Source organism: Engystomops pustulosus, chromosome 6 (genome assembly GCF_040894005.1).
Source record: "Engystomops pustulosus chromosome 6, aEngPut4.maternal, whole genome shotgun sequence".
Classification (NCBI taxonomy): domain Eukaryota; kingdom Metazoa; phylum Chordata; class Amphibia; order Anura; family Leptodactylidae; genus Engystomops; species Engystomops pustulosus.
In genome coordinates, this window is record NC_092416.1 from 119,588,542 (window position 1) to 119,612,872 (window position 24,331).

At 39.9% G+C, this 24,331-nt stretch overlaps 1 protein-coding gene across 4 annotated transcripts in view; it reads left to right on the plus strand.

The window, feature by feature from the left end:
• CASS4 (Cas scaffold protein family member 4) overlaps positions 1–24,331 on the plus strand; it is a 52,988-nt gene that overhangs the window by 13,892 nt on the left and 14,765 nt on the right. Inside the window, exon 2 of one of the 4 annotated variants that reach the window (XM_072110689.1) lies at positions 2,495–2,678. The exons of 1 other annotated variant lie outside the window; for it this stretch is intronic. Coding sequence is in view for 2 of the 3 variants with exons in the window: in XM_072110686.1 (XP_071966787.1) it covers positions 2,402–2,494 (93 nt within the window). In the remaining variant the exon portion in view is untranslated. Of the gene's footprint in view, positions 1–2,399; positions 2,679–13,129; positions 13,254–24,331 lie in introns of those variants that run through there. 2 more of the 4 variants (XM_072110686.1, XM_072110688.1) reach the window with 2 other exon arrangements.

Here is a 24,331-nt window from a genome sequence, read left to right on the forward strand (position 1 = left end):
AGCTTCAGGACTCTGCAGACATGATAGGTTAAGCTACTGTATACTGTCATTGCCATGTGCAGGCTCTGCAATATTATTGTATTTAAATATTATGGTTTAGGATAAGACATGGATTTTTATTCTTCTAGAAATACTAAGCATATGGAACTGAGAAACAGAAACAATTATTCATAACTCCACATGTGGTAGAAAATAAAGAAGAGTTGGGAGATAAATGCAGCCTCTATTGCAGTGGTGGCGAACCTATGGCACGGGTGCCAGAGGTGGCACTCGGAGGCCTCTTTTTGGGCACCTAGGCCATCAATATAGCACTCTACATGTCCCAGGCGACTCAATAAATGCTGTTCTCGGTGCTATTTTCAAGAAACACATTATTGATTGCTTGGGACTGCAAGAAGAGGTAGAACATTTGCAAAGGAAAGGATTATCTTTGGAGCTCCTCTAGGCTTAAATTGCCGTGCTGGCACATTGCAATGAATAAGTGTGTTTTGGTTGTAATTTGGGCACCCGATCTCTAAAAGGTTCGCCATCACTGCTCTATTGTAATGAGGTCAACAGGTTGTGTCCTTATATTTTCCAACAACTTCTTGTAAATTTGAGAAGGAAGGAGGTTTACAGTTTGGTCTCAATGGGTTAATGACCAGGAAAAGACACAGGCCAAAGGAGTGATTAATATGGGAATCCTATGAAACAGACATGGGAAAAGATAATTGACCAAGGGAGATTTAAGAAACAGACCCATCATGATCATGAGGTCCCCAGTCAATATTCACTTTATTCCTCCTGCAGCTTCTTAGAGAAATCATTATTTACAATATGACCATTGACATTAAACAGTGCATCAATATTTGGTCCATATTGCCATAGAGAGATAAATACATGCAGTCAGCAGGAGACATCATAAAAATGATGTGGTCCTACAGTCCTACAGTAGTACTGCCACAGTGTGATAAAAGAAGAGATTAAAGAACTATTTAAAAGAAACATTTTTGAAACGGCAATGTAATTTACAGGTAGCATATTATAGACACAATAAACTTTCAGAAAATGGCCAAATTCCAGTTACAATCTTTAGGTTTTTATTCTTGTTTCTTCAATAAAAACACAGGAAAACTGCTGGATATGGAGCATTCATCGTCACAATTTCAGCCTACGTGTTTTGGAAATAATTCCTCATACTGGCTATGAATAAGGAATTATTTCTGAAACGTGTAGACTGAAATTGTGTTGATGTGTGCTCCACATCCAGCAATTTTCCTGTCTTTATGGAATTTAAAGATTTTAAGTTGAATTTGGTACTGTAGCGGGACTTCTTCTGAAAGTTTACTGAATATGCCAGAAGCCAAGGCAATTTACTACATACTACATGTCATTTCTTCATTAACATGAAACCATAGTGGCACAACGTGGTACTGCAGGCAGCAGAAGTAATTGAAATAAATTGAATTTGGATTTGAACTACAGTACTTCTTAAACATAGAAGATTCTTCTCTGTAATCGGAGAAAAGTCCTCGATAATTATACAATAATCATAAATTTTATAGGTTTACACTGGACCATTTAAAGGGGTTGTCTACTTTCAGAAAGTAATTGATATTGTTTGTGCAATAAAACATTATACAATTTTCCAATATACAGGCAGTCCCCAGGTTGTCGGAACTGTATATTTTATAATTGTAACTTCTGTGAGAAATTTTTTGGTCTCTGTGACAATTGGATTTTAAAAATGTTGGATTGTCATAAGGATTAACCAGGATTAACAATTAATTGCAGACACCTTTGATAATTGTTACAGCTGTTTATTGTAGCCTAAGGCTAAACTACAGTAAATTACAAACATCCAGATCATTGTAGCCTAGGACTAAAGTACAGGGAATCACCAACACCCAGAGGTCCGTTTGTAACCAGGGGTCATCTCTAAGTTTGGTGTTCTTAAGTAGAGGAATGACTGTACTCACTGTATCAATTCCTCACTATTTTCTAGATCTCTGCTTGCTATCATTCAACAGGTAGCATCATTGTTTACTTCCTGTGGATATAAACTGATCCATGGACATTTGATGTCACACAGGTGCACGGCTCATTATAGCACACAGCTATGATTACTCTCTAACTCTACTAACGAGTCATGCAACTCTATGACATTACATGAACATGGATAGATTCGACTGGAAGTAAACAATGAGCAAGCAGAGATCTAGAAAACAGTGATGAATTGATATTAGAAAACATATTGGAAGACTGTATAACCTTTCATTACACAAACAATATCAATTCTTTGCTGTAAGTGGACAGCCCCTTTTAATATTCCAGCATAGTCATTCACTGTGAATAATACCCTACTTGGTATAATGTACTTAATGGACTCCCCTTACTGTCTCCTCTATTATAAGATTTATCAATGATTGACAGGTGGAAGTATCATCAAAGCCATGTAATAAGAGTGTCCCCTGTGAGCAACAAACTTCAAAGCATCTTCCCTTTCATTTATCAGGTGCGTCTTGGCCTCACAATGTCCCATCCCCTTGTCTGTTGCACAGTAAATAAGCCGCTGTGATCACTTTGATTGTAACGTCATCAGCTGTCTGTGTGGAAATCCAATCTACAGAAGCTAAAATGTTCTTAACATCTCATTAGCATCCCCTCGCTCGCCAGTGATTACAACTGATACACAGAAAGTAAGTATTATAAGCTGGTTAGTGGTCACAGGATGATTGGAAACATGAGACACATGTAGGCCTGTGTACAGGGATTTCTCAAGTATTTTCAAAGCATATGAAAATCAGCACCCAGATATGGATTTCACTTGGGTTTTATGTGTTTATATTGTTGAAGCCTGAAATTCACATGTATGTTATAGTGCTTGTAAATGCATAGTTTGTGTTAATACATATGTAGCATTGGGAGCATGAAAGCTCTGAAACATTTCTCTGTAAATGGATTCATTGCATTCATTAATGCCTGCCTAAATTATCATTAATCTCCTAAAATGTATATGAATTAATTTAAATAGCATTTAATATTTTTTGTTATGAATACCTAGCTTCCATGTAGATAGGTAGCTTTTCCTGGTGATATGTGTAGGGATGTTAAACAATGGAAAATAATTTCGTACCATCAGGTACATTATATCTTTCTTTTGATCTTTTGTTATAGGTGCTCAAGTGAATACTGTATATACTTGAGTATAAGCCGGCCCTAGTATAAGCCAAGGCACCTAATTTTACCACAAAATGCTAAAAAGTTAAAAAACTAGGACTCAAGTATAAAACTAGGGTGGGAAATGCAATGCCCAGCAGCCTCCCCTAGTAATGAAATACCCCAAGCAGCCTCCCACAGTTATGAAATACCCCAAGCAGCCTCCCACAGTTATGAAATACCCTATGCAGCCTCCCCCAGTAATGAAATGCCCCATGCAGCCCCCCCCCCGTTATGAAATACCCCAAGCAGCCTCCCACAGCAAAAAAAAATACCCCATGCAGCCTCCTCCAGTAATGAAATCCCCCATGTGGCCTCCCCCTGTAATGAAATAGCCCAAGCAGCCTCCCCCAGCAATGAAATGCCCCATGCAACCTCCCAAAGCAATGAAATTCCCCATGCAGCCTCTCCCAGTAATTGAATTCCCAACAGCTTCCTCTAGTAATGAAATGCCCTATGTTACCTCCCCAGTAATGAAATGCCCAGCAGCCTCGCCCAGTAATGAAATGCCCAACAGCCTCCCCCAGTAATGAAATGCCCAACAGCCTCCCCCAGTAATGAAATGCCCAGCAGCCTCTCAAAGTAAAGAAATACCCCATGCAGCCCCCCTCTAATGAAATACCCCATGCATCCCCTGTATTAAAGAATTGCCCCATGCAGCTCCCCCTCAGTAAAGAAATGCCCTGCAGCAGCCTCTTCCAGGATTAAATGTCCACACTGCCCACACTCCCTGCTGCTCCTCTATCTTCCCCTCTTCACTTGTAACAGAGCGGGCAGAGAAGGGTCCATGCGCTCTTCTCAGACACAGACTATGAGACTATGATGCGGTGGTGCTCCCATACCAACAGGGTACATCTGAATGAGACCCATATTATAATTATCAAGAGTTCTATATCTATGTCTACTAAAACCAGAACAACCTTTTATAGAGTGTTAAAATCACAAGGCCTTTTAAATAGACCCATTACCCATTACAGTTAAAGGATGCATCTGCTGTATATGGACACTGGTATGAGCGGGCACTAAACGGGGGTAGTGTTACAAGGCACTATATATAGATACTTGAATATGTATCTGTGCCTCCAAAGATAATACAAGAGATCATATGTTAATGGAACTAGTGCATGAATATGGATAGTAAATTTGCTTGGGCTGCCTTGTGACTGCTAGCATGGCTCATTTCTTTGCAGAACTGTTAATAAAAATTTATGTTAGTGGAGATCAGCTGCTAGATAAATATATAAAATAGTTGCTTCCAAAGTTGGTTTATCACCCCATTAACAGATCAGCCTCAGCTTTATTATTAGCTTGTGTCATTTCCTGTGTGAGTCTACATCTAGCAGAAGCAGCAGCAGCATGCAACTAGCTAGATATCTCTTCATAGTTTCAGTACAATACCTACAAATTTACTGACACCCAAAGACAACAAACTGAATACCCCACTGGACCAATTATTTGTATTCTTTCTAGAAGTGCGTGTATTCTAATACAAAGTGCTACTGTTATAGTAGTCATATTCTTATAGAGAGGAGACAATATTATAGGTAGGTATATTCTTGCCCATAGGGGGCTGTATTATAGTAGTTATATTCTTGCACATGGGGGGCTTTATTATAGTTGTTATATTCTTGTGCATAGGGGGCCGTATTATAGTAGTTATATTCTTGTACATAGGGGGCAGTATTATAGTACCGTAGTTATATTCTTGTACATAGGGGGCAGTATTATAGTAGTTATATTCCTGTACATAGGGGGCAGTATTATAGTAGTTATATTCTTGTACATAGGGGGCAGTATTATAGTAGTTATATTCTTGTACATAGGGGGCAGTATTATAGTAGTTATATTCCTGTACATAGGGGGCAGTATTATAGTAGTTATATTCTGGTACATAAAGGGCAGTATTATAGTAGTTATATTCCAGTACATAGGGGGGCAGGATTATAGTAGTTATATTCTTGTACATAGGAGACATTATAATAGTTGTTATATTTTTGTACGTAGGGGCAGTATTATAGTAGCTATATTCTTGTACATAGGCGGCAGTATTAAAGTAGTTATATTCTTGTACATGGGGAGCATTATTATAGCAGTTATATTCCTGTACATAAGGAGCAGTATTATAGTAGTTATATTCTTGTACATAGGGGTCAGTATTATAGTATTTATATTCCTGTACATAGGGGTCACTATTATAGTAGTTATATTCTTGTACATAGGAGGCATTATTATAGTTGTTATATTTTTGTACGTAGGGGTCAGTATTATAGTAGCTATATTCTTGTACATAGGGGGCAGTATTATAGTAGTTATATTCCTGTACATAGGGGGCAGTATTATAGTAGTTATATTCTTGTACATAGGGGGCAGTATTATAGTAGTTATATTCCTGTACATAGGGGTCACTATTATAGTAGTTATATTCTTGTACATAGGAGGCATTATTATAGTTGTTATATTTTTGTACGTAGGGGTCAGTATTATAGTAGCTATATTCTTGTACATAGGGGGCAGTATTATAGTAGTTATATTCCTGTACATAGGGGGCAGTATTATAGTAGTTATATTCTTGTACATAGGAGGCAGTATTATAGTAGTTATATTCTTGTACATAGGGGGCAGTATTATAGTAGTTATATTCTTGTACATAGGAGGCATTATTATAGTTGTTATATTTTTGTACGTAGGGGTCAGTATTATAGTAGCTATATTCTTGTACATAGGGGGCAGTATTATAGTAGTTATATTCCTGTACATAGGGGGCAGTATTATAGTAGTTATATTCTTGTACATAGGGGGCAGTATTATAGAAGTTATATTCTTGTACATAGGGGGCAGTATTATAGTGTATATTCTTGCACATAGGGGGCAGTATTATAGTAGTTATATTCTTGTACATAGGGGCAGTTTTGTACTAGTTATATTCTTGTACATAGAGGCAGTATTATAGTAGTTATATTCTTGTACATAGAGGCCAGTATTATAGTAGTTATATTCTTGTACATAGAGGGCTAATATGATGTAAGGAATCCCTGCCTGATGGAAAAACCGCAGCGCCCTCACTGTAACAACTGTATGATGACTAACCCTCATCGAATTAGCCTCAGTACAATGGATGGCCTTTCTACAAATTGCATACACATTCGGAGTAAAAATGGCAGGGAAACCATCAGTTTTCAGGCCATATAGTCTTTACATCCTCCGCTTCTTTTATCCTCGTGCATAGTATAATGCTCATTAAGGGGCAACACTATGCATGCAATGCACTCATTTAGAACAAACCAATACAACCTACATACTTTATACTATTTTCCTACTTGCCATTTGCCTAGTCTCTAGTTTATAAGGTATTTTTCTGTTACATGGGTTCAGGGTCACAGAGAAGTCTCCTTGTAGGGGTCATGTATCCGTGAGACATTCCTGAAAATGTGTCCCTCCATCATCATGGATCAGTTTTCCGTCACTTCCAGGAATGCCTGCAACCTGTCAATCTGCAGCCATTTGTTTGTGCTTAACTGGAAATTAGCATTGAGGTGTGAGAAGTATAAAATATGCACCCTTTTTATGTTTATTATTGCTTGGCAACAGTATTTTATGTACATATTATTATTACTGGTGATATGTTAGGTAATGTTATTTGTATGGACTCATTTGAACATTTGAACCTATAACTCCCAGCATTGCCCGGGATAGTAAATGACTGTTCTTAATAGAATGGGTTAGCAAAAATATTTTATATGTATGTATGTATCTATCTATGTATGCATCTATAGCTCTTTCTATATCTATGTATCTGTCTATATATATCTGCCTATCTCTATATCTATCTAGCAATAGATCTATCTTTCTTTCTGTCTCTCTCTCTCTGACTGTCTCTGTCTCTCTGTCCCCTTCACTATCTTTCTCTCTTGGTTTGTCTGACTGTCTCTCCATGTCTCTCTTTGTATGTCTCTGTGACTGTCTCTCTTTTTCTGTCTGACTTTCTCTCTGCCTTACTCTGTCTGTCTCTCGTCTGTCTCTGTGTCTCTCCCTCAGTCTCTCAGTCTACCTCACACATAAGCGTCTTATACTAATTGTCTATAGTAACCAATAAAAGTTCAGAGCTCATATTAATGACTCGTGGAAATATAGCAACAAATCACAGCTCAGCTTCTAACTGCCACACCAGCCAGCAGACTATGGCTCCTGTATATGGTGGTTAATAAGAGTATTTTGGAAAGTGTGGGGGTAAAAATTGTACTCTGTGCAACATTTGGTGATTGCAAACGTGACATTGCAGATTCCTTTAGTGGATATACATACACACACACACACACACACACACACACTCACTCAGCTTTATATATTAGATATACATATACTGAACAAAACAGTTTGGATACAGGCAGTCCCCTGGTTAGGTACAAGATAGGTTCCTTGGGTTTGTACTGTGTTTGTACTCTAATTTGTATGTAAGTGGGAATTGTATATTTTATAATTGTAGCTCCAGACAAAATTCTTTTTAGTCCTAGTGACAATTGGATTTTCTAATTTTTTTGCTGCAATGGGACCAAGGATTATCACTAAAACTTAATTAAAGACACCTTACATCTGATCATTGCAGCCTGGGAGTAAAGTAAACCATCCAGAGAGCTTCACCAGAGGTCACAGGGGGCATAGAGGTCCGTCTGTAACTAGGGGTCGTCTGTAAGACGGGTGTCCTTAAAGGGAACCTGTCACCCAGAGACCCATTTTTAGCACTGCCCCAGTCCCCACAGAGCATAGAACATACGCTGCCAAAGTGTTTTTGTATTAAAAATTGGGTTTACAGAAAAAAAGATATGTTATATTGTACCTTTCATTAGCATCTGCTGTGTGACTAGGCAGTTGCCAAATGGGAGGGTCTGGAAAGGAGCAGTTCCCCCACACCCTTGGGGAACAGCTCCTCCATGTGACCTTTTCAAATATATGAAAACACCCATCACTTGGCTTAGCGACGCCCCCTGCTCCTCTACAGCCAATTCCCAGTGTGGGGAGTTATTCATATATTTAAAAAGGTCACATGTTTCCCAAAGGTGGGGGGACTGCTCCTTTACAGCCCCTCCCATTGGGCAACTGCCTAGTCACACAGCAGATGCTAATGAAAGGTACAATATAAAATATATTTTTTTCTGTAAAACCCATTTTTTATACAAAAACACTTTGGCAGTGTATGTACTATGCTCTGTGGGGACTGGGGGAGTGCTAAAAATGGGTCTCCTGGTGACAGGTTCCCTTTAAGTAGGGGACTGCCTGTAAATAGAGTTTTTCGCTGCCCTCCTATCATTCCTTAAAGTTAGTTTGTGCAAGTTTTTAAACATGAAAGTGTGCTACAATTTATTCCGCGGTGACATGTGCCGCTAGCGGTGACACATATTGTTTCTCATAGTTGAGGTCTACCAATGATGTCAATTACAGGTCTTTCCCATCTATTTAAGTGGGAGAACTTGCACGATTGGTTACTAAATACTTTTTTCCCCAGTACAGGCGGTCCCCAACTTAAGAACACTCGACTTACATATGACCCCTAGTTACAAACGGACCTCTGGATATTGGTAATTTATTGTACTTTAGTCCTAGGCTACAATAATCAGCTGTAACAGTTATCAGATGTGTCTGTAATGAAGCTTTAGTGTTAATATTGATTCTTATGACAACCCAACATTTTTATAATCCAATTGTCGCAGAGACCAAAAAAGTTCTGTCTGGGATTACAATGATAAAATATACAGTTCCGACTTACATACAAATTCAACTTAAGAACAAACCTACAGACCATATCTTGTATGTAAACCAAGGACTGCCTGTATGTATTAATATATATAGAAACGTGTACTAATTGGCCGTGAAATTGCTCTAGTTTTATATCCTATTAGGGTTTAAAGTGCACACAACGCTGAAACAACACCCAATGTCATACCTTTCTCTCCCTATGAATGGCAGATGACAATCCTTTTACAACAACACACAGCATGGGGCAGCGCTTGACAATTTACTAGTCCTTCAATAATCCACACTTGTGTGTGGAAGTCACTGCTCACCTTTATGTTTGTTTATTGGGGATTATTAGAAGAGTCTGGCCCAGTGTGTGATGTTGCAGCAGACTTGGCGTATGTGCTTGTTTGTGTATTGGGACGGGTTGTTTTAAAATCTGTGCCTTCAAGGTACATTTTTTTTGAGTTGGCTAGGGAGGTGTCACATCTTTGTTTGACTTAATTGTATTATATAAGCAACCTAAAGGACAGCATGGGGCAGGTTTATTAACCCCTTAAGGACGGAGGTTTTTCCGGCTCATTTCTCGCTCTCCAACTTCAAAAATCCATAACTTTTTCATTTTTCCGTGTACAGACGTGTGTGAGGGCTTATTTTGTGCGTAACAAATTTTACTTTCCCGTAATGTTATTTATTTTAACATGCCATGTACTGCGAAGCTGAAAAAAAATTCCAAATGTGGAAAAATTGAAAAAAAAACGCACGTGCGTCACTTTCTTGTGGGCTCAGTTTTTACGACTTTCACTCTTCGCTCCAAATAACACGCCTACTTTATTCTTTGGTTTGGTGCGATCGCGGTGATACCAAATTTATATAGGTTTTATTGTGTTTTAATACATTTTCAAAAATTAAACGAATGTGTACAAAAAAGAAAAAAAATTTTTTGCCATCTTCTGACGCTAATAACTTTTTCATACTTTGGCGCACGGAGATGTGTGAGGGGTCATTTTTTGCGAAATGAGGCGACGTTTTCATTGCTACCATTTTGAGGTCTGTGCGACATTTTGATCATTTTTTATTTCATTTTTTATGTTATGTAAAAAGGTGTAAAAGTCGCATTTCGGACATTTGGGCGCCATTTCCCGCCTCGGAGGTCACCGCCGCCTGTAACCGTTTTTATATTTTGATAGATCGGGCATTTTGGGACGCGGTGATACCTAATATGTTTGTGATTTTTACTGTTTATTATGTTTTATATCCGTTCTAGGGAAAGGGGGGTGATTTGAACTTTTAATATTTTATTAATTTTTTTTATTTTTTAAACTTTTTTTAAAATTTTTTTTTTCACTATCTTTTAGACCATCTAGGGTACATTAACCCTAGATGGTCAGATCGCTCCTACCATATACTGCAATACTTCTGTATTGCAATATATGGCATTTTTGCAGCACATTCATTACAATGAGCCACTGGCTCATTGTAACGAATCTGCAGCTGCCAGATAGCCTCGTGTCAAAAGAAGACACGAGGCTACCATGGCAACCGATCGCCGCCCCCCGATGACGTTCGGGGGCGTGGCGATCAGAAAAAAGATGGCGGCGCCCGCGCGCCGCCGTCTTTTAAACGCCGCCGGCGACTTTGCCGGCGGCGTTGAAGGGGTTAATAGCCGCGATCGGTGCAAGCACCGACCGCGGTTATTAGCGGTGGGGGTTTTGTGCAATATGCAAAAACCCCCACCTTTGTATGAAGAGGACTCAGCCCGTGAGCCCTCTTCATACATCCCTTATACCTCTGCGCCGTAGAGCTACGGCGCAGAGCGTTAAGGGGTTAAAGGTGTATAAGTAAGACACAGCAAAATTGGAAAGACAATTGTATAATGCAACAGATGCCTGATGCTGAAAGACAAATAGTGAAGTGTGAGACTGTCTAGTCTAACATTACACATCCCTGCCAGTCTTGCTGCCGCTCACACGTGTCCTTGGGCACTGTTGCAGGTAGTTGCTTTAACAGAAAAATGTATGTTTTTTTGTTTGCCTGAGCTAGAATGCTAGAGTAGCACTTTATTCTGCCATAGTGTTAGGATAGGTGCTAGGAGTGCATCTTAATTTATTGTGTGCTTTGTACAAAGCCCATGCTGCGTCATGGCACACACTGTCTGTAAGTTTTACTGTGTACTTGTGAATAAAGGCTCTTTTTTTTGTAAAATATCACAATTTTCATGATAAACTGATTTACTGCATTCAGAAATGTAAACTGCATAGCTTGGCAGATTTGCACATGTGGCTCTACAAAACTAGCATGTAACCATTCTAAACTTGTTCTGAATATACGGTATATGTTCCTGGGAAAACTGGATGACAACCAACAGAGCTCCAGCGGGGTTTGTCAACCAGTTTCCTTAGGGTCCTGATGACTACTTATTAAAGGATTGTCTAATTTAAAAGCACATATGTTTTATTGGAGATATTTAGAGTTAAGGGTAGTGTGTTGGATTTAGGGTTAAGGTGCATGGGAAAGCTGATAGATCAGCTTTATTTCTCTCCACTGCTCTGTCAGGAGCTTACTAATGAAAAATCTAGTTATGCATTGTAGGCAGATTAGCCATTCAGGACTGTAGAAAAGCTTTATGAAAAATCTTTGTGAATGCTGTCGGGATGATTGATGGACAGTTTCTTCATATAGGAACACTATTATGCCCCTTGTTATCCCATAACAGAAAGCAGCATTCTTATACCTGTCTATCTAAGAATCTATTAATAATTATTAGTCTGTCCAACCCTCATTCCTCTACACACAGATTAAACAAACTTCTTAAACTTTTGCAGGGGTTTTTCATGGTTAAATCCAAGTATGTACTCAGAGTTTACAGTTATTATTAATAATAAGTTATGAAGTGCATCTATCCAAAGTGAGAAACAACAACCAGATGTGTCCCTGGCAGAAAACGGAGCAGGACGCTGGCTGTACGACGTTTCTCTATCTGTCCTACTCTGTCTAACGCTTCATAAACTGCTACAAACTGCACTCCCTGAGACATCAATATCATCCAAAGTAATTCAAAAGTTTCTGGATATATTTTTTGGACCCTTCCTTCCAGCCCTTATCACGAATCCTGTGAGTAGTGAATAAATATTGTTCATGGGAAAACTATTTTAAAGGAAATCTACCAATGAGAGATTTAAAACAAAATACACTTACTTGTGGGCCTGCTGTCCCATAGTATGTGTCATATCTTGAATAGTGCTGAAACACCTTAATTCCAGCAAAAAAAACAACTTTTAAAATATGCTAATTAGCGATGGGCGCTACTGTATGTTAACATAGCCACCTACTCCCACCCCCCTGCCCGAAAGCCGGTGATGTCACCTGGCTCTGGGGAAGTCCGGTAAGTGTGTCTCACTCACGAGACTTACCGTTAGCCGGGTGGTGCCACTGGCTCTCGGGCAGGGGGATGAGAGCGGGTGATTAGGTTAATTAATGCTAATTAACATATTTTAAAAGTCTTTTTTTTGCCAGAATAAAGGTGTTTCAGAACTATTCAAGATATAACCCGGACTCCGGGACAGCAGGCGCACAAGTAAGTGTATTAAGTTTAAATCTTGTCAACCCCACTGCTAGATTCCCTTTAAAATATTTTGAATGGTTAGCACGCATTAGGCATACATAATTAGTAACTGAATGAGCGTCAGGATGCCTTTGTAACGTCCACATGAGCACCCGTCGCTAATACGCATATTTTAAAAGTGGATTTTTTTTTTTGCTGGAATAAAGGTAAATAAATCTTTTCTATCCCAGTGGTAGATTCCTTTAACTTCACCACATCCATCCACATGACTACTATCTGGTACACCTATCCTGTTATTCATCCGGACAAACATACATTAGCAACGTATTCTGTGCTTCACAATTAAATCCGCTGAGCAAATCAAGTTTGTGTGTTTCTCACTTCATCTACACAAACTTTGGAGTTTATATGTTTCTTTTTCTGTATTGGACAACTAGTAGTAGGTCTGGTAGCTGCATCCATTTGTAAATGAATCTGTGTAGTAGCCTTTATTGCCCATCATAGCTTGTGTGAGTGCGAGCCCCTGTCCAGTTTCCTGGGGCTTTCATCTGCATTATAATAACAGGGGCCTGGGCCAATAGCAGGCAGTGGGTGGAGGATGCTGGAATTCTATCCCATTCATCTTGGAGAGAGTCTCAGTCAGGACAAAGCTACAGATCTGTAGACTTCCCAGAAGCGCACACTGCTCTGTGCAGTACTGGATAGTACCACTCCCCCTGGCATGGACTATTAAACTCCTAGGCAGAAGATGAAGGTTACAGTAAGTCATGAACAATTATAAGCCTGAAAGCAAATAAGAAAAAAGAAAGTAAAAATATTACTGTAATAGGTTTTTATTTTAGACACCAAAGTTGTTTGTAGTAGTTTTATATTTTACTAAAGATTTATGGTTTGGGGAAGTGTAATTTTTAGGTGATTTTTACTTTAAGAATTACGGTATGTACTTTTTATTTTACATTTTAACTCTTAACTATCTTTGCTATCTATGTTTACACTTTTTTTTTACTTTTACTTATATTTATTAATAATTGATATTTCTTTTTAATTTTTCGTGTGATACAGCAATCTATGCTGTGTTAGTATCTCCCTCTATGATATATATTATATACTGTAACCCCAGCATTTCCTGACAGCCATATGATCCTGCAAGTTGTAGTTACAGGACATATTCTGTATTAATTACAGTTAATATATAAAGACAATTTAATTGGAAATTAACCTTATTGTAGCTATGGCAAACCTTGAAAAGTGGCCACAACCCAGGACCAGATTTCCCTTGGTTGTAATGAATGTGTGACTTTGTAAAAGGACAGAAGAACTATATATGATCTGTGCAATTTGGGGTGACCCAGTACACAGTTTGTGTAGGGGTCCAAGAGCTGAATTGAATCTAATATATTCCCACTGATGGACCTGTGGGCACTTTAGTTTATTATGTATAGTATAGTCTGTATATATCACATGCTATGCAGGCAATAAAAGGTTAACTATCATGCAGGGGGGGGGGGACTGATGGAGCAATCCAAATGTTCCATGTGAAAGTAGCATTCCTGCAGGACAAAATATTTTTTTTTTTAATATTTCCTTTTTGTTGCACAATGTTTGGAAATGAATATTTCAGGTTTTATCAAAAATGGAAAAAGGTCATTTAAAGATTTTAGATTTTTTGCACATGTAAAGCCGTACCAAATTTATATTTAGAATTGAGGAATGAAAGCAAATCTGTGACACATGCAGCTAGTTCCTGAAGAAACTGCCACATACCTGACTGGTGAGTACAAAGGCTGACTCACTGGAGGGTGACCCTGGGCAGAAGAGCTTGTGATCTATTTCCTGATTCACAGCAGTAATGCATAAATAGATTTTATCTGCTGCTGCACATCATGTAGGACATGAATAGACATTTCATCATCTGTTGTTTTCTGTTATCAGCTGGAGAGAGACTGTAGTGTGAGATATTAAATTTTTCCAGTGCTGAAACATATATACCGTATCTATTAGTGAGGGTATCAGTCACTCCTCTAGTGATCCTGTTGACACTGATACTTTAGAGACAGTATTCAGAGTTCTGTATTTTATCTCTGAGATTCATCTGCCACATGATTCAAAGAAGATGTCATTAGATATCGGACGTGTTCACCCATATACAGCTGTCATGTTAAAATGGCCATGGTCTGGGGCAGATGATCCCACCCTCCGTATGTCCAACCAGGTACACATGGGAAGTCAGCACAGCTGGAAACCATTACTAGATCATTAGCTTAAGAAATCTTCTTTTTTTCCCAGAATATCCGATTGTGGGCTGCAATATCAGTTCACAGAGTGACTGAGGACTGCGGGAGGCGGCCTTCTCATTACATATATTACACTGGCAGAATTGCTGCAAAAAATGCTTTTTGCTCTGTATTGAGGCTGGCCATTGAAATGCCTGTTTGTATCTATAAAACCTGTATGGTTGGCATTGTGGAGTTGACAGTGGAATTGATGCACTTGGGATCATAGCTTAAACAGCTGACAGTGAAGAAGTTATGTGCCTTGTGGCTGGTTGGAGATGGTGATGACATCTATTCATTGTGGCTGCTTGGCTCCATGGTCTGTGCAATGTAAACAGATGGAGCTGCCATCAGATTCTCTGCACTGTAACTAGATGAGGCTTGTATTGGGGTCCGTGCACTGAAACTAGGTAGAGATGAGATCATGGTCCATACAAGGTAACTACTGTAGATAGAGTTGGCATTGGGCTTGTGTAATGTTATTATATGGAGCTGGCATTGGGGTCTGCGTACTGTAACTAGATAGAGTGGTCATTGGGGTCTGCGTATGGTAACTAAAAGGAGCTGGCATTGGGGTCTTCACTCTGTAACTAGATGGAGCTGGCATTGGGGTCCTTACACTGATTAAATGGAGCTGGCATTGGGGTATGTACACTGTGATTAGATGGAGCTGACATTGGGGTCCCCGTACTGTAGCTAGATGGACCTGGCATTGGGGTCTGCGTATTGTAACTAGATGGAGCTGGCATTGGGGTCTGTACACTGTGATTGGATGGAGCTGGCATTGGGGTCTGCGTAAAGTGACTAGATGTGGGTGGAATTGGGGTATATGCAAGTTTGCTGTCGTATATATGTCCCCATAGACGCCTATGGCACCTGGGCTTGGTACGGGGAGCACAACATGTGTTCACTGTACTGTGCCATTGCCGCAAAAAAGATATAGCAGGAATGGATGTACAGCGCTGTTTCCTATGGCACTATTTCATCTACTCCAGTGTGCTGAGGTGTACGCCCAGGCCCAGGTGAGCACACGTTCGTCTGAATGTACTCTTAAGGCCATAAATGGCTGACTTTGTCTAGATATAGCTAAGTTTATTGTCCTACTGAGAGCTGCCATGTGGTTCTGTGCCTTGTCATCAGATGGAACTGACAGTGTGGCTCTGGGGCACTTTGACCTTATGTACTTTTTAACTACACCAAGTGGATGTGAGCTTATATGCTAAATTCCGGCTATAACAAAGATCTGTTGGCTTTGCTGAGGTATGAGGTGTATTGTGGGCTTGTGGCTCAATTCATGGAGCTTCTGTATTGATATTTACATATCATCTGATGTAAAGACCCCATTAAAGTCATATTCTAAAGCTTTTAATTCAATTTTCCAGAACTTAATTGAGAAGTCCCTTGAGCATGAGGAAACCTCCACATTTTCTTTCCACTGCTCCTTGTGATCTCTAGGAAGGCTTTTCTGGTCATCCCTCAGGCATAATAAATTAGGCTGCGCATTTAATGGAGCAGGAAGACATTGTTCCAGCAATAGACAACTGGAACACAGCACTTCTTTACTTATGTACAGGTGATCTTCTGGAAAATATGTATTTCCAACGTTAGCTTGTAGTTTTCAAAGTAAGGCACTACTATGGCTATCCACTTCTGGATTTGGCATTTCTGAAGCGCTATGCAAAGTAACTGGATGCTCCCCTAATGCACTCTGACAATGGCAAGTAAAGAGTACAAATCTCTCTGCTCTACGGTAGCTTTAAACTATATTAATATCCTGAGGACAACTATAGAGTTTAAAGAACACAAGGGATGTACAGGTCTGCATCTCTTTTGCAAAACTGTTGCCATGCCACAACTGTGTGCCCTGCCCCATCTTTACAGTCCCATGTAGATGCATGGATTGTTTTTTAGATGCCCTGTGGCTGCCCTGCCCGTGAGGTAGTAACCCAGCTTTCCTATACTGCTAAAAGGTATATGTAGTCAACATTATAGTGGCCAGGCACTGTTACCTAGGTCATCTTAATTTTTACCACTGAAGTCATGGGCTATTTTGTGGTAAATAGCTGAATAGAAACAGGATTGTATTTTTCCAAAAACAGAAAAAAACCAAAGCTGTTTAACAAAACTTCTTAGATAGCAACTGGGAAGATTTTTTTGTAATTTTAGGGGGAAATGGGCCCTACTTTGTAATTGCGCTAGAAGTGACACCTGTGACCTTTTTGCGATTGTTTTTATGAGATAAAGTTGACACCAGAGCTGTTAATGGCGTCTCCGGGTTATGTACAGATCTGTCGTGTAGTGACCTCAGGTGACTATGACTTGTCTACACCAGTTTTAGCAGGGGGCTGGGGGAAGGGAATGTGTTTTATGAACCAAATGCCTTTACGGTCCAAATAACCTTTTACGCTGAATACAATGCAGCAATAAACATCCAGATATGAATGTAACTAGGACATGTAAGTAGATTAAATGAATGACTACCCATGAAAACAACAATAATGGCTGTTACACAAACTAGCCGTTCATATGTAAAGATACCATATGTAAAGACAAACAATCTTTCTGGAAACATCCACCAAACATTCTTTACTAGATCCAAAAAAAAGCTTTTCACCGAGCGAAGAATCTTTCATGTGATTTACATTTCTAATCTGACCAATATCTGTTCAGATGTTGATGATGAGTTGGTTAAAATGATTGGTTGTAGGTTGAAGTCAAATCATTGAAGTCAAATGATTGGTTGTAGGTTGACGTAGTTCAGTTATTGTGACATCATTCAGTGATTTGTGATAATTCCAAACCTTTTACGGGCCATACAAACTATAATGGTGTCTGTAAGGTTGACTTCGGAGGGTTACACCAGCATCTAGCATCATCTAAAGAGCCTCTGGACAGTGGATCATCTGTCTTTCTGGTTACTATGTGTTACTTTTCCTGTATGTTAGTTGAGACCAGTTGCAGTAAATTTTTTTCTTGTGGTTGCTATGAGTTACAGAACGTTATATACTTGTTTCTTTTAGTGCTGATGCTGCTCCCCCTGGATGTGGTTAAAACTTTTCTAGAACATGCAAATATAAGGAGCAAAGGGCTAGCTTTGGTTGCTATGAATGACAGATCATCTATCCTGAGTATATCAATATGTGAAGATACCCTGCTCCTAGACATCTGTATCCTATTAATGTTTGTTAGCAGAGGGTGAGGCAGCAGGATGCGACACATTGATGAATATTGCTGTTCTCATGGGCACCTCCTCCTTCTCCCATTCACTGGGTCTTGGTAGTAGCTCTCAGGGCTGGGGGGGTCATTCTTCTGTGTCCTTTAAGGGTCATGGAGAGATTGCCCCATTCATATGCAGATGGACACTCTTGTAGATAGGGGCCTATTCATTGTTTGGCTCCACATGGGGGCTGTCTGTAGGTGATGTTGCTGATTACCACCCCAAACACAGATGTTCTCTATCTCCTCTACATCCCATGACAAAATAAGAATCTGCTTATTAGAAAGCTACGAAACAAGCTATATGGCTGCCACTAGACATTTATACTGAAGTAGTGGATGTAATATATTTAATGTACAAGCTTCCATTTAGACTTGCATGGTGCCAACTATCCAGAGAAACTTATTTTTTCTGCACTGGGGACAGGTGCCTCTGCATGGCATCTGTCATAAGACTCTGTTAATATGCACATTGTAAAGCACAATTGCTAGGTGCAGAGAGCTATATTACATTATTGGAATAGAATTTATATGCACTTACATAGTGGAGTCAGAGTTTGCTAAATTTGGGACCTTATCTTACCTTATAGAAATGTTTGGCAATTCATTAGAATAGAGTGAATATTGTGTATACACTTTAGGTGCTGGATTATTAGATTCATATACGGGTAAGACACATTTATATGGTTCTAGACCAAGCTATTTTCAGAAACCATGGACTACCGGAGGTGTACTGCATTATAACGGTCCATATATACATAGACCATAAAGTCCAGGTGATTATAAATTCTAGAAAAGTCTATTTAAACTTTAACTAAACAACTATTATAATTTTCCAATCCTTTCCAATATAGGTCCCTACTTGTCCAATCAAAGTGCAGCTTTTACATCTCGTTAGGTTTTAATTAAGAAAATTGCATGCAGATTAAGTCTTTTAACTCTAATCATGGCGAGGAGAGTAGTGACTTTGCATGACAATGGGATTAAAGGCTCACGTGGGGGTTTATTAATGATGGACAAAGACCTATTAATTAGGCAGCATGTAGGGACAGGAGCCCCAAGTAGTCACCAGCACAAAGTCACTGATTGTTGTATTGAATCAGGCCTTAAGGGACGTGTGCCCAAGGTGTTCATTATCCCTGGTACAGGAGAGTTGGGACCACACATCTGGGGACAGGGAAATAGGCTGCTAATATTAGGACTGCTTCCTACAGCTTGGTACTTCATGTTACATGCATGACTGTCTGCTTAGAATTCAAAAACGACTATTGTGATTTTGGAGACTTGCACCCGTGATTTACCTATACAAGTGCTGCTCCAATTTTCTCGCTTTTTTCCATATAATGAACCGGTAAGCCTTTGCTGCAATATGCAGCAAAGACTTACCGGCTATGGAGAGGGCTCAGCCCGTGAGCCCTCTCTATGCAGCACGACGCGACCGCCGCCGTGAATACTCGGCGGGCGGTCGCGAACCGGTTAATGTCAGTGAATGGCATTCACTTTGCACTTCTAGAGTTTGAGAAGTCTTGACCTATTTTGCTCACTTATGAGGGTACGGTATGGCTGTAGCTATTTTAGACAAGTGTGTTAAAAAGTGTAAACTCAAGATTCATTAATCTAACCCTCTCAGATATTACATTACATACTTTACATATCGATAAAGGGAAGAGATATGTGCTGCCAATATATTTATCTACCATAGGATTGCCTTGATAAGGTGCTACTGTTACAAATACTGACAGATTGGTAAAATACAAAAAATATTAAAAAGTTGAGAAATCTCTTCCTGGCAGGGAACATCATCCAACCCTGGAGAGGGTGAATCTTTCTTTACAGGGAAATACAGGCGGTCCCCTACTTAAGGACACCCGACTTACATACAACCCATAGTTACAGACAGACCCCTCTGACCTCTGGTGAAGCTCTCTGGATGCTTTACTATAGTCCCAGATTGCAATAATCAGCTGTAAGGTGTCTGTAATGAAGATTTATTGATAATCCTTGGTCCCATTACAGCAAAAAATGTTTAAACTCCCAATTGTCACTGGGGCCAAAATTTTTTTTGTCTGGATCTACAATTATAAAATATACAGTTTTGACTTACATAGAAATTCAACTTAAGAACAAACCTCCGGACCCTATCTTGTACTTAACCCGGGGACTGCCTGTACACATTTTGAGTTTCTTGTCATGTCACATTTTCCAGTTGCGGGGAGTAATGTCAGGCAATGCGGGAAGCTCAGACTGTGGGATTGTCAGGATCAGTGGAGTTTCACGCAGGACCCCAGGAGCTGAACATTTGTGGTAATGGGACACAGGAAGTTGCAGGGATTCTTCCCAGCTCAGAATCCCTGTGAGAGCTGGGATATTTATACAAACACATATGTTTTCTGGACATGTCAGCTGTGCGCTCCACACTAAGGACCGATCGTCATTAGATGAATCCCCAATGTAAACATAAACTATTCTGTATAGTTATGGGAGGAAGGGAGGCATTTCTTAAAGGTAACATGTTTTTTTCTACCCAATACTGTTCCCAGCAAAAGTAATTACCTTTCCTATGAAACTTGCTTTAGCTAAAAAGTCAAGTTATAAGTGTTTATGAACTTAGATTAGCAAATTTACTGGAACTAGTTATGGTGGTTGGGAGGAAAAGTCATCAAATCATTGAATTAGAATTGGCTGGCAGTTCTGGAACAAATCTACCAACTTGCAGATTGTTGGTAGAGGCATAGAAATTTTGAACCGATATCAAACCATGGACAATTTTCATATACTAGCCCTTCTTCGACACAACACAATGGCAGAGCAACAGTAGTGAAGCAGGGAGCCAGCAGACAGAGAGTTAAATCCCAAGTCATTCCATCCACCGCCTGGGGTAGTGGACAGACAACAAAATCCAGGAGAGTTGGGACAGTCTGATGGAACTGTGATTAGAGCAATGCCCACATGACTACATAAAGTTTCTCCCTGCCCCCATATAAGGTATGAGGTAAATTTGCGTGTACCAAGAAAGTCTTGGAGAAACTCTGGAAAAAAGAGGACAACTTTGCGACTGATGTTTTCTGTGGATTTCCCCGGACACTATACTTTTAGAAAACGAGGTTTAATAGTGAGAAAATATCCTCAGATTAGGCCACTCTTAAAATACTAGCATTGTGCAATGTCAGGCCACACTTCTGGTTTATGTATTAAGACTAAAACATTTCTCTGACACGTCCAGAAGAATGTGACCCCCAGGCCACAGAACAAACAGGATATGTTTAGATTGCAGAGGATTATGGGATGCGGCAGCCCCATCCATCGTTTTCACCATCTTTGTGGGTACAGGCAGAGAACTTTTCTCCTCCACATTTATGCCTCCTCCCTTTGTAGTTGTGTCGTTTTATGTTTTATTCAGCACAGATTTTTATAGTTGCAGAAATAGCGCTGCAGGACATTGTATTCCAACTCTGTTTACAGGAGAACGTGCAGAACGATTCCAACCTCTTGTTATAATTCTTCAATCTGTCAAGTTTTAAGGAGGACAGGAGAAATTCTGAGAAAATAATCTTCCAGAACTTTAAGAGTTACTGTATCTAGATAAATTCTTATTAGCTGGGTGACAACTGCTAGTGGCATCATCACATATACAGAGGTTGCTACTCAGCTTTCCTAGGATGAGATATCTTCTTTAACAGCACTGATATAGTGGCCTAATAGATAGCATCATACTTGATGGCATAAAAGCACAGCTCAACAGACACATATGATACAGACGGTCCCCTACTTAAGAACACCTGACTTACAGACGACCCCTAGTTACAAACAGCCCCCTGGATGTTTGTAGTTTACTGTACTTTAGCCTCAGGCTACAATAAACAGCTATAACAATTATCAAATGTGTCTGCAATTAAGATTTATTGTTAATCCTGGTTCTTATGACAATCCAACATATTTAAAATCGTACTGTCACAGAGACCAAAAAAAATTTTGGTTGGGGTTACAATTATGAAATATACAGTTCCGACTTACATACAAATTCAAGTTAAGAACAAACCTACAGAACCTATGTTGTACATAACCCTGGGACTACCTGTACATTTGTTCATTAAATCAAAACTACAGCTCAGCACACACATGATCGGTTTAAAGGACATCTATCACCAGGATGAAAGACTGTATGCAAATGAGCATGATGGGCTCTAGGTTCCAATAAAGGAAACCTACCACTTCTGAAGGTAGGTATGAGATGCAAACACCGGGCACCAGCTCAGGGTGAGCTGGTGCCGGTGCTTAGTCTCGTTAGTGTTAAAACCGCGGTATCGCGGTTTTAACACTTTTTAAACTTTCTAGCAGAAACTGCTTCGGCACTGCGTGCGCACGATCGTGCGCGCGCCTACATTGGAAATGCCGCAGGCGTTGCGCGCGCACGGTCGCGCGCAGCGCCGAAGCAGTTTCTACTATAAAGTTTAAAAAGTGTTAAAACCGCGATACCGCGGTTTTAACACTAACGAGACTAAGCACCGGCACCAGCTCACCCTGAGCTGGTGCCCGGTGTTTGCATCTCATACCTACCTTCAGAAGTGGTAGGTTTCCTTTAACACAGTAACAGTTCACTGCCACAGCCCCACAGGCCTTTGGCGTAGCCTGTCTCTTCCCCAGGGTGGAGCCATTGTGGGAAGTCTGCACCAGGTAGTTATGCAGGACTTCCAGCTGGATGCAAATTAATCCTCATTAGTGGCAAAAACACCCAGCTTTCCCACATCCATCCAGCAACATACTCATTCTATACCCAAAATCTACTGTAGTGGCAGCTACCCTGCCACAATATATTATTTATATATAAGTAATATACAGTAGCTCAACACACATTATCACACTTGATGGGCTAAGATCACACATGATAAGCATAACTCCATGAAATTAGAAGGCAATATCACACAATTTAGGCTTCGATATACAGGGACAGCAAAACTTACACCTGGAGTTTATTTTTTTGATGGCATTACCAAACATGATATGATGGGGGGAGTTGTCATTGCTGTGTTTCACATCTTGTAGTATAAGCCTTGGCTGAGCACGCAGTGCACTGAATATGAAGCCAGTCATCACATTGGTGTCACTTTTGCTGCATGTTTGTGACAGCTGCGGATGAGGGACCTGGGCTAGCTCTGCGGCCTCGATGAAAGGCTCATTGTTCTCCCAGGGACGCACACACCATGATATCAGCTGAGCTGCCATGTTCATGTCCCTTTAAACCAGCTGCTCCTTCCAGCAAATGCTCAGTATATAAATACTCAGGTCTCTGGTTACCTTCCGTGTGTCTGAAAACAACTTTCGTTTTATTTTTGCTTTTGGTGACAGGAAGATGTCAACTACCCAAATAGGAAATTATCAGGCAACTCTTATTAAAACTTTCTACCAATACCTATGCTTTACCTTGTCTACATCTTAATATGGCTGATAAAAACGGCCTACATTTGGTATTTAGTAGTTAGCAAAAACATATAAAAGTTTGGTCACTCTGTTTTTAAGAAAAAAGGCTTTACAATTTGTGCAAATGAGCCTGAGGGACTCCACGTTCCATTAACAGCTACAGAGCCCCACAGGCTCATTTGCATACTTAAAAAAAACAGTGCATAAGAAGCTAAAAGAAGAGCAGATCCTGTCAGAGAGAGCACACACCATTATGTCAGTGTGCTTTACAATTCTTGGTCCTGGTTGTAGATGTCCTTTAAGTTGTAAGATTAATTTGGGGCATATACTGCCTGTCTTGGAGTTTACACTACTTTTTACTTTACTTTGTGAAGAAAATTATGGAAGAAAATATTGCATTGAGAGTTACTCCTTTTCTTTAACCCCTTACCGACATGTGACGTAATAGTACGTCACATGTCGGGTCCCCGTGCATGGAGAGGGCTCGCGGGCCGAGCCCTCTCCATAGCCGGTAAGTCTTTGCTGCACATCACCGATCGCGGGTGTTTCCCTGCAGATCGCCGCCGGCAAAGGTGCCGGAGGCTTCAAAAAGATTGTGGCGCGTGGGCGCCGCCATCTCTCTGAGGAACGTTGCTCCCCGTGGTAGCTTCGGGTCTCATGAAGACCCGAAGCTACTTCGGGTTAACCCATTCATTACAATGTGCTATCAGCACATTGTAATGTACGAGGAGTAAAATCCACATATATACTGTAGTATGGCAGTATATGATAGGATCGTACAGACACCCTAGGGTTAAAGTACCCTAGGGAGTCTGAAAAATAGTAAAAATAAAAAAAAGTTAAAAAAAAAATTATAATAAAAAAAACCTAAAAATTCAAAATCACCCCCCTTTCCCTAGAACTGATATAAATATAAATAAACAGTAAAAAT